This window comes from Mandrillus leucophaeus, unplaced genomic scaffold (genome assembly GCF_000951045.1).
Source record: "Mandrillus leucophaeus isolate KB7577 unplaced genomic scaffold, Mleu.le_1.0 Scaffold3, whole genome shotgun sequence".
Classification (NCBI taxonomy): Eukaryota; Metazoa; Chordata; class Mammalia; order Primates; family Cercopithecidae; genus Mandrillus; species Mandrillus leucophaeus.
Window position 1 is genome coordinate 6831546 of NW_012103142.1, and position 11643 is coordinate 6843188.

Genomic DNA, 11643 nt, shown 5'->3' on the forward strand with positions numbered 1-11643 from the left:
CAGTGGTGTGATCTCGGCTCACTGCAACCTCTACCTACTGGGTTCAAGCGATTCTCCTGCCTCAGCCTCCCGAGTGGCTGAGATTACAGGCACGCACCATCACATCTGGTATTTTTGTATTTTTAGTAGAGATGGGGTTTCACCATGATGGCCAAGCTGGTCTTGAACTTCTGACCTCAGGTGATCCGCCCGTCTCAGCCTCCCAAAGTGCTGGGATTACAGGTGTGAGCCACCGCGCCTGGCCAATAGTTGTTTTTTAAGAATATATATATATATTTTTTAAAAGAATAGTTTTAAATGTACAGAAAAGTTGGAAAGATAGTGCACAGAGATCCCATGTAGCCTGTACACAGCTTCCCCTGTTGGGCAGTTTTACCTTAGTGTGGTGCATTTGCCACAATCACTGAACCGATGTTGATACATTGTTATTAACTAAAGGCCATACTTTATTGGACTTTTCTTAGATTTTCTCTAAAGCCTTTTTCTGTTCCAGGCTCCCACCCAGGACACCACTTTACATCTAGGTGGTGTGTCTCCCGAGGCTCCTCTTGGCTGTGACCGAGTCTCGCATTTGGTTTTCTGGGGACCTTGACAATGTGAGGTATGCTAGTCAGGTGTTTTGTAGAGTGTCCTTCCATTGGGAAGTGTCTGATGTTTTCCTCATTCTTTGACTGGTGTTACGGGTTTCTGAGACGAAGGCCACAGAGGTTGAGTGCCACTCTTATCACATCATATCATGGGGACTGTCTGACACCTTTTTTTTTTTTTTTGAGACGGAGTCTCTCTCTGTCACCCAGGTTGGAGTGCAGTGGTGCGATCTCGGCTCACTGCAACCTCTGCCCCTGGTTTCAAGCGATTCTCCTGCCTCAGCCCCCCAGGTAGCTGGGATTACAGGCGTGTGCCACCACACCTGGCTAATTTTTGTATTTTTAGTAGAGACAGGGTTTCCCCATGTTGGCCAGGCTAGTCTCGACCTCCTGACCTCAGGTGATCCACCCACCTTGGCCTCCCAAAGTGCTGGGATTACAGGTATGAGCCACTGTGCCTGGCCCTCTGACACCTTTTTTAAAGCCCTATTTTATATTTCCAATGTGAGGGCTCAGAACCTCTTCAAACCCAAAGGATTGCTCCTTGGTGGCAGAGATGGAGGCCCCACACATACTGTCCTGGCCTCTGGCATCGGACGGACAATGGCAGGAGGCATGCATCATTGGTAATACCCCCTGGGTTGTGTGGTTGGAAACAGACAATAACATGGTTGTGGGGAAGTAGAGTCCCTGCTGGTCATCCCATCATTTAGGGAGACTGGCTCTGGGCCATCCTCATGTGCTATTGGAGGCTGCCTGAATCCTGGCTAGGATGAAGAGCTCTCCTGTGTCTCAGTAGGCCGGCTACCCACTGTCCCACCACCACTGTCCCCCAATCCCCTCTTCTCCCATGCTATGACCCTGTTCCATTCCTGCCAACCTCTTCTTCGCACTCAGGAGACAGGACCAGGGCTTGATTGTGAAACTTCTTGTCTCTTGTTACCATGGCAGTACGTCTACTGGTTATCAGAACTAGGGACTGAAGGGGTGTGCACTCCAACCAGCTTGAAAGTCACTGTCCTGAGTATCTACGACTAATTAAAGGGTAAAAGGAATTCATCCTTCTGGATCATACGGCTTATCAGGAGACATGAGAGCCACAGGAATAGGTTAAAGAGAAAGGTAGGGAGCCTTTTCTGGGAACTCTAACACCTCTGGTGAGTTCTCACCTTACCTTTTGTTAGAGAAGAGTTGGGACTGTTCATGCAGGGAGTCAGATGTCTGGAGAAACGGCTTCGTGTGATCGAGTGAGTTCACTGCTGGAGGGTTTACCTGTTGGCCCCAGAGGGAGTTTCACAGTGTTAGCTTGAATCTAATGCCATAGGAAGATGTTCTTGATGTAATTCTTTTTTTCTTTTTGAGATGGAGTCTCGCTATGTCGCCCACGCTGGAGTGCAGTGGCGTGATCTCGGCTCACTGCAACCTCCGCCTCCCGAGTTCAAGCAATTCTCCTGCCTCAGCCTCCCGAGTAGCTGGGATTACAGGCGCCCGCCACCACACCCAGCTAATTTTTGTATTTATAGTAGAGACGGGGTTTTGCCAGGCATGGCCAGGCTGGGCTCGAATTCCTGACCTAAGGTGATGTGCCCACTTTGGCCTCCCAAAGTGCTAGGATTACAGGCGCGAACCACAGTGCCTGGCCTTGATGTAATTCAAGCTATAAAAGTTAGTGTACACAACGCGTATGGCCAAAAACAAATCTAGACATGGTAATGACCATAATGATGGGCGTCAACATATTGTCTAGGGACGGTAGAATTATGGGTAATATTTAATTTATGCTTTATGCTTTCCTGTGCTTTCCAAGTTTTCCAAGTTGAACATGTATTCCTTTTTAAAGATAGAAAAGAAATGTTTAAAATGTTATCTTCATTCTTCAAAAATACTTTCTGGTTTTGCTTCTCCTTGTCCCAAAAACCCCCTACTAAAGTCAGGAGACATCCACTGAGCACTTTGTGTAGGGGAACAGCTCTGCCATGGTGCTCTGCAAGTTGCACGACCCCACATAGGCCTCAAGAGCAAGGCATACATCACAGCTGGTCTAAGTCTTGGCAGAATGCCCTGTAACCCTCCTGGAACGTGAGCCATACAGGAAGCTTGCGAGTGGTTGCTACTAGGTTATTTCCCACTTGCTTCCCTATCTTCCCAGAAGGTTATCCTAGAAGTTTCTTGTCACCTCTCTTGTTCCGATAAGGTTTGGAGCTTTCTGCCTCTGCCCACTCAGGGTACAGCTGCAGGCTATAGAACTGCTCAGAGGCAGTATGGAATTGGCCCCTCTGTACCGGTGTATTCCACCATCCCCCTTGCTGTCATCTGGTCCCTTTTGTTTCAGTGACATCCTGTGGTGCAGAGGACACATGGAGCTGACACCCTTGCCTACTCAGGCTTTCGCTGTCTCTGTAAGTCATACACTGTCTGAATGTGTCAGCTTTGCCTGGACACTTCCCGAGTTTCACTGGATGACCCTTGTCGACGGGTCAGTGGTGGACTCCCTTGGGCGCCAGCTGAGGAAGGCCTCATTCACTGATGAACTTGCTAGGAAGGGCTCTTAACCTGGGGTCCACAGACAGAATCCAGGGGCTCTGCCAATGTGGATGGGAACCAATCACATCAGTATTTTCCCTAGCTGCTACCTGAAATTATTTCTTTCAGTGATAAGTGTAGACAACAAACCACAGAAGTATTAGCAATACCTGTGACTTTGTCACCCACAGAAATCAAGCATATTTTCGTATCACCTGACAGTTGGTGCAGAGATCTTGAAATATTGTGTCATTTCATCATTACTTTGAAGTTATGATAAATATTGGGCCCACACCTAGATCTTATTAATTAATGCATTTTAAAAGTGGTACATGTATTCCCAGACCATAACTCAGAATATTTTGATAACTGTATTTCATTCTAACTAGTTTTCTTTGTTATCTCATGTATTTAATTTTATCCAAATATTCTTCTCTGTTGTCCTGCCACATGGCCACTTGGTATCACACTGGTTATTGCTTGCCTATGTCCTTGGCAAATCATCTTCTCTGGCTCTCAGATTTCTTGTCCTTAAAATGAAGGGATCAGCCTGTCAGATAATCACTAAGCGTTCTGCCAGCCAGACAAGTGATCTGATTGTGCGTATTTTGGCATTTCTGCTGTGCCACAACTGAAGCGTTCCATGAGGAAAACTGAAACTGGGATTTTGTGCTTACACTTATGGACAGGTTATTTCAGCCTTCATCAAACAGAAAACTTCTAAGAATTTGTCTAGAAAATATGCAAAAAATTATCTACACATTATGTTTTGAGTAAAAAACTAGAAACCACCTAAATATTCAATGATAGGAGATTAAAACATATTTATATGATGGAACAGAAACAGCCATTAAAACAATGCTGTAGGATAATAACATGAAAAAATAGCCATGCTGTACAATTAATTTTTTTGTTTGTTTGTTTTTGAGACGGAGTCTCGCTCTGTCGCCCAGGCTGGAGAGCAGTGACACGATCTCGGCTCAATGCAAGCTCTGCCTCCCGGGTTCATGCCATTCTCCTGCCTCAGCCTCCTGAGTAGCTGGGACTACAGGCGCCCGCCACCTCGCCCAGCTAGTTTTTTGTATTTTTAGTAGAGACGGGGTTTCACCATGTCAGCCAGGATGGTCTCAATCTCCCGACCTCGTGATCCGCCTGCCTTGGCCTCCCAAAGTGCTGGGATTACAGGTGTGAGCCACCACGCCTGGCCTACAATTAATTTTTTAAAAGCCATTTGCGATACTTGAACAGCTATATGATTTATTACTATTATTATTGTTTTGAGACAGGGCCTTGCTCAGTTACCCAGGTCAGAGTGAAGTGGGTCTATCACTGCTCACTGCAGCCTTGACCTCCCAGGCTCAAGCACTCTGCCCATCTCAGACTCCCAGGTAGCTGAGACTATAGGCACATACTACCATGCCTGGCTAATTATTTTTATGTTCATTTTGGTAGAGACAGGGTCTTGCCATGTTACCCAGGCTGGTCTTGAACTCCTGGGCTCAAGTGATCCTCCTGCTGCAGCCTCCCAAACTGCTGGGATTACAGGCATGAGCCACTGTGCCCAGCCTGATTCTATTTGCATAAAAACATATGGATATATATGCATAGAAATCAAGGTAAAAGAATATAATCAAACATGTTAATATCAATTACATTTAAGTAGGGAAATTATGATTTTTACTTTCTTTGTGTTGTTCTGCATAGTAAAATTTCTATAATTCATATTCACACATATATGACTGTGATAAGAAAAACAATAAATGTTGTCAATAGGAAATCACTGGAGAATATCATACAAAGCATTGGCGGCAAACCCACTGAGTTTTGGGAGCTGCATCTTTTATCCCTAATTTTTCCATTAATCAGGCAGAATTTTAGGCATGAGAGCAAGGAAACAATGAACCCCTGACCTTCCGTCATCCTTGTCACCACAGTGAGCACCTGCTTCATGAGCAGGGGCTGAGAACACGGGGGCCTGTGGGCCAAAGCCCCCACTGTGTCTCTTGACAGCCCCAATGGGGCTGCATGACTGGCCCCTCCCCAGCTTCCCTGATGTTCCCCAGGCCATACCTGCAGGTTGGTGGCCTCCTCTGCCCACCAGACTTCAAACTCTTTCTGTAGCTTCACCTTGGCTTTGTCCATGAGCAGCTGCAAGTGCTCGATCTCCACCTTCAGGGCTTTCAGGCGAGTGAACATTGTTTTATACCTGCGGTGGAATTGGGGAAGAGTCAGTGCACTGCTGTCTTGAAAGCATGGCATGGAGCGGGGGCTGTAAATGAATCCCGTGTCTCAGAGTCCTGGCAGAGCTGCCCTAGTGCTCAGGGACTGGGACCCTACAGGAGCTTCGGAGGCCAGGCTACGGCACCAGGGTTTGAGTCCATCACAGAAAAGCAGAGGGAGACATTTTGGTCCAGTAGGCCCATAGGAATCTGTGTGTGAGATGAATGACCTCTCCCCCAAGAATGAGAACTGCCATTTGCTGAGCACTTACTAAAGCATAAGCACTGCTGCAGGCACTCAACATACACAAGCTCATGTAATCCTCACAACCCTATGGAGGAGATGCTATGATTAATACCTCTATTTTACAGATTCGGAACCTGAGACAGGTATGAAGAGGTTATATAACTTGCTCTATGGGACAGAGATAACTGAGGAGCCAGGATCTGAACCTAGGTGGTCTGGTTCTAGAACCACAGTCTTAACTGCCTCGTCATTCTACTGGCTCACCTTCATGCTGAGGACCAAAATTAACACTGTGCTTATGAATGCACACATATATTGGTTTTGGGAATGCTAGAATGAATCAGAAATTGTCCAACAGGAAACAGTCCAATAAACAGGCCGAAGATATAAGTTGGCCTCTAAGATGACACTGAGATTGGAAATGTGGGCCAAGGGGACAAGATGAAGATGGAGTAAAGACACAAGAAGAATGGGTTGGAGGCTGGGTGCAGTGGCTCACGCCTGTAATTCCAGCACTTTGGGAGGCCGAGGCAGGCAGATCACCTGAGGTCAGGAGTTTGAGACCAGCCTGGCCAACATGGCAAAACCCCGTCTCTACCAAAAATACAAAAATTAGCCGGGCGTGGTGAGGGGTGCCTGTAATCCCAGCTACTCTGGAGGTTGAGGCAGGAGAATTGCTTGAATCTGGGAGGTGGAGGTTGCAGTGCACTGAGATCGCACCACTGCACTACAGCCTGGGAAACAAAGTGAGACTCCGTTTCACACACACACACACAAAAACCAACAAAAAAACAAAAACAAAAAAAGAATGGGTTGGAAAGAAACTGAGGAAAATGAACAAAGCGAGGGAGAAGAGAAAGTGGACGACTGGGGAGGGCCCCAAGGGAGTGGAGAGCGACAGCAGCGTGTGGGCTCAGGTAGTCAGGGCTTTCTGTAGGAAGACACCTGCACATCTGCTAGGAGCCACCTGAAGACCAGCACCTGGAGCTTTGATCTCCCAGGTGTGGGTAGCGGGGCAGGGGAGGTGCATGCCAGGTCAGCTGGGGGTTGGGGTGAGGAAGGGAGTGTGCTGCAGTGACACCACCAGCTCCTTGAGGCAGGAAAGGTGACTTTAGTCTCTCCAGAGCCTACCCATGGCATGGGGGAGATAGCACACATGTGCTAAATGCATCAATGAATGAATGGATGCAGCTTGATCAGCATGTGGAGCAAGATTCGATGACCACGCTGTATATCAGGAATGGCTACATGTCTGTTTATGCTTGAGGCTCCTCACTCTGTAAGTGAAGTCGTTTGGAGACCCCAAATGCCTGCAGCTGCGTGAGAGTATGACGTTCTCAGGACTCAGAGGGAAGTGGGCTTCAGCCACAGGCATGCGGAAGACCACTGTGGTCATCCTTCTTGGCTCCTGTAGGTGGCAGCAGTGGACAAGCCCAGCTACTTCCCGGGCCTGGCTTGGCTTGTTCTACATTCTAACCTCACGTTGCCTAGGGTCCTGCCTTTCACACCTGCCTGCTCAAAGGCAGCCCCTCCTCCTCCTGCTATTCTAGGATCCAGCTGCTGGACCCACGTCCCTGAGTAGCTGCAGCCTTGGGCAGCTCCAGGATGACACTGAGACCCTGGGAGGCTGGGCTCGGGCTGTGTGTGGCTAAAAGGAAGGGCACCTTCTCTTTTCTCCCTCCAGTTGTGATCGCAGCTTCTCCTCCTGCTGGTCTGGCATCAGAGGCACCGCCATGTTTTCCGAGATTCCTGTAGAAGGAACGCAATGGGATGGTGAGAAAGAAAGGTAAAAGGAAAAAGTGTGATATCTGGGCAGATGACAGAGTTCAAGGGCACCCCAGGAAGAAGGGGGCGCCTGTGAGTTCCTTCTGGGGCCTCTTGGTGGCAACCTCTGCTCAGCTGAAAGCCCTGAGAGGAGCGGCTTCCAGGGTTATTGTCCCTCTGCTGTCCCTCCCACTGCCAACATCTGTCACTGGAAGGGAATTCTCCCTCTACTAATCTTTTCACTATTGAGCTCATTCATTTCCTGTTGAGTCTCCAGGGAAGATGCAAAATAGCATTTCCCCGTCCTCTGATAAAGAGCCCTTCAGCGCTAGGCACGGTGGCTCATGCCTGTAATTCCAGCACTTTGGGAGGCCTAGGCAGGCAGGTCACCTGAGGTTAGGAGTTCGACACCAGCCTGGCCAACATGGTCAAACCCCATCTCTACTCAAAATTCAAAAATTAGCCGGGCGTGGTGGCAGGTGCCTATAGTCCAAGCTACTCTGGAGGCTGAGGCAGGAGAATCGCTTGAACCCAGGAGGTGGAGGTTGCAGTGAGCCAAGATCGCACCATTGCACTCCAGCTTGGGTAACAAGAGAGAAACTCCATAAGAAAAAAAAAAAGCGCTTCACAAACAAGGAAACCTTTCTAAACCATCTGACATCTTTCTCTGCACAAGTGGAGTGCTGAATTTCCAGCCTCAGAATCGTGTCTCCTGTTTTTCACTCCCTCTGCAGCAGTGGTTCTCAAGCCTGATGAACTCAGGCCATGTTAATTCACAACTAAGGTTGAGCCCAAGCCATGGCTACCGGACCATGATGGGGCCGGGGGAGGGCTGAGGACATCAGCAGGTATCAGCTGCTGCGCGTGTCTGCGTCCCTCTGATGCCAACCTCTGTCTTCCCCCACGTGACCGCCACTGGTTGCCTGCTCTGGCTAATGTGCGCATCTGAAGCCAGCTCTCTCCTAGCCCAGAGTATGGGGACTTTTTATTCTCCTAGGAGTCTCTTCGTGGCTGCCCTGCTTTTCTGAGCTCCATAGACAACATCTTAGAAATCACACAGCCCTGCTTTTTACTCCATGTAGGGGAGATTCAGCTGTGGTCCACATGCTTCCAGACGTGCTCCGACTGAATCCTTATAGTATTTATTTGCCACAAGTGTTATTACTCCCATTTTACAGATAAGGACACTGAGGTTCAAAGAGGGTAAACTGCCCAAGCTAGGTGGCTAACTTCAGGAACCTTGGATTCAAAAATTCCTTTGAAAACATTTCTGACAGAGGGTCATCTGCTTTCTGCTCAAATACTTCCAGGGATGAGGAGCTCACTACTTGGCAGGATAGCACATTTCATGGTGGACAGCTCTGTTTCCTCCTACTTTTGAGCCAAGACATTTCCCACTAACTTCTTTTCACCTCTGCTTTGGCTCTTTGGAGCAGCATAGCATATTTTTCTTCTTAATCCGATGGTCCTTTAAATATCTGAACAACAACATCAAAATACCACATGTGTCTGGAACTTTTTTTTTTTTTTTTTCTCTGAGACGGATTCTTGCACTGTCACCAGGCTGGAGTACAGGGTGCGATCTCCACTCACTGCAACCTCTGCCTCCCAGGTTCAAGCGATTCTCCTGCCTCGGCTTCCTGAGTAGCTGGGACTACAGGTGCGCACCACCACACCCAGCTAATTTTTGTATTTTTAGTAGAAACGGGGTTTTACCATGTTGGCCAGGATGGTCTTGATCTCTTGACCTCAAGATCCACCCGCCGTGGCCTCCTAAAGTGCTGTGATTACAGGCGTGAGCCACTGCACCCAACCCCCCTTTTTTTCTTAGACTGACTCCTGCTCAATCTCTCCCCTGAAGTTTCAGCGACCTGGTTACTTTCCCATTTATCTTAAGTATGAAGCCTAGGTCTGGACATAATAATTCCATAGGTCTGAAAGGTACAGAGTAGAGTAGGGCTTCTCTTACCTTTTAAAAATTTAAGCTCTATATTTTTGTAGTAGGTGAATTACTAACAATGACCATTTATTGGGGGCTTTCTGTGTGCTAAGTTCTGCCAAATTCTACTAGGCACTGGTCGAGGTCCTCTATGTACCCTATTGCTAATTCTCAAAACAACCCTTCAAGGATGGCATTGCCATCTTGTTTCAACCAGATTCTTAGTCTCAGAGAGGGCCATGGATAACACAAGGTTACACAGCTGCTAAATAGCAGAGCTGGGACGTGAACCCATTTGTTTTTTTTCTGATTCCTCTAAATGTTTCTACCAGACAGCCTCCCCAACACTGCTTGTGATTTTTAGCAGCTCTGTCGTGGTTGGCCCCTATTAAGCTTGTGGTCAGTTTTAAAACTTGCATGTTTTTTTAAATAAGTGATTGTGTCAAAATGCATTCTGTTTCAGTGTGATTGTCCTTTTGATCCTGAAGGTACCACTTCACATTTATTGGCAGCCTAGCCTGCTGAAGGTCCTTATTCTGTCACGTCATTATTCTTCCCCTTTGACTTCCTTACCCATTTGTTACCTGTGTTTTTTATGTCATTAGCTTATTGATAACTATGCTAACTGGATCATGGTTCTGTCTGTCATCTTCCAGGTGCCAGTGACCCCCTTTTCCTTGTGTCAATTGCCAACTTTAAATTGACAGGAAGAGCAAGTGTCTTATTTCATTATCTAAACACAGGAAATGCAGATACCATCGACATCCCACCTGAAGTCCACACTGTCGTCTGTGTTCGTGCAATTTACTGGTTCAGATGAGGCAGCCCGCCTGTCCACATCACCCTCAGCCCCCAAGTCTCAGGCACAGGAAGCTCTCAAGGGCAGAGATTGGGGTCCTCCTGCTCTGAGTGTCTTCCCCCAGTGCTGTGTTCAGACTCCATGTATAGGGTGCACTCAGTGCCTCGCATGTTTGCTGGTCTTGTCTTCTTTGAAAGTCGTCAGACAAAATAAACTGAAGGAAGTATCTTAACATGAAACTGACAACAGCAGGACTTTCAATGGACAAATTATTTCCTTTTTAAAAAGTTTCAGAAATGGGCCCAGGTATCTTCCAGACTGCTAAAAAAGAAAAACGGGAAACCCCCTCCCCCCTTTAAAAACTTTGGCCCCACCCCAAGGGCACCCCTGAGAAATTCAGTGAAGCCCCCCTCTGCTGTGACTGGCTAGACGTCCTGCTGCAAGCCCAGCATGTGAGAGGCTGCTGGAGGCAGGTGGAGGAAGAGCTGCTGGACTCACACAGGCCCATCTCACCCGGCCAGAAGAGGTGGTCTCCAGGGCTTCGTGAACAGACAGCAGAAGGTAGAAGGGCCGGCCAGGCCGGCCTGCTCTTCCGTATAAAAGCTGCGGTCACCCCGTGTGAACGCAGAGCCCCTCTGTAGGAGGCAGGCTCTTGCCTTGCCCCATGGCTGGTTGTCTTTTCCTTGGGCATCTTGCAGGTTCCCCCGCAGGTCACAGCGTCTCAGGTGCCCTGGAAGTGTGTGGGGTGTTCAGGAGCCTTAGGCAAGGAGCACATTCTGAATGCCTCTGACACAAGCATGGAATGATAACATCAGCGCCATCTGAGGAGTCACTGGAGCCCAGTCCCCGCGCAACACCGCTTTCATTCTCACCACCCCAGCTGGCAGACATGATCACCTCTGCTTCAGTCCGGAAGACAAAGGCTTAGGGTGACTAGGTGGCTTGTGCGATGCCACAAAGCAACCAAATAGCGCCAGGCTTTGGATCCAAGTCTAGTCACTCATCTGCTTATTTAACAAATGTTTATCGAGCATTGACTATGTGTCTGCCCCTGTTCTAGGGGGATTTCAGGGGGGAAGACAGACACTAAAACAACAAATAATCGAGTCTGCAGCGTCATGCCGGGGATCGGAAGGTGCTGTGAGGAAAGATGAAGCGGGGTAAAAAGACAGGATGACAGGGTGGAGGGCTGCCATGCTAGGTGGGGGGTGAGGGCCTCTAAGCGGGGGGACATATGAACAGTGGCCTGAATGGAGGGAGGGAACAGGCCTGCAGAAATCGGGGCACAGAGTGTACAACAGTAAGTGCAAAGGACCTGAGGTGTGAGCCTGCTTGCTGCATCTGACAACAAGGAGAAGGCCAGGGCGCCTGAGTGGTTGGTAAGGGAAATCGTGGTGGGAGCTGAAGTCGGTGAAGAAACTGAGACCAGACCCTGGCGGATCTTGTGAGCCACGGTAAGGACACTGGCTTTGAGAGAGATGGGAGGCTGGAGTATTTTGAGGAGAGGAATAGGCTCGATCTATTCCTTTGAAAGCTTTTGAGTGTTTTTGTGTTTTGTGTTTTTT

The 11643-nt window shown here is 48.3% G+C and overlaps 1 protein-coding gene across 1 annotated transcript in view; it reads right to left on the reverse strand.

The window, feature by feature from the left end:
• KIF6 (kinesin family member 6) overlaps positions 1–11643 on the reverse strand; it is a 400736-nt gene that overhangs the window by 12170 nt on the left and 376923 nt on the right. The window contains exons 17-19 of the mRNA XM_011986642.1: positions 7241–7325; positions 5181–5316; positions 1762–1859 (exon numbers count right to left, since the gene is read on the reverse strand). Coding sequence (XP_011842032.1) covers positions 1762–1859; positions 5181–5316; positions 7241–7325 — 319 coding nt within the window. The remainder of the gene's footprint in view (positions 1–1761; positions 1860–5180; positions 5317–7240; positions 7326–11643) is intronic.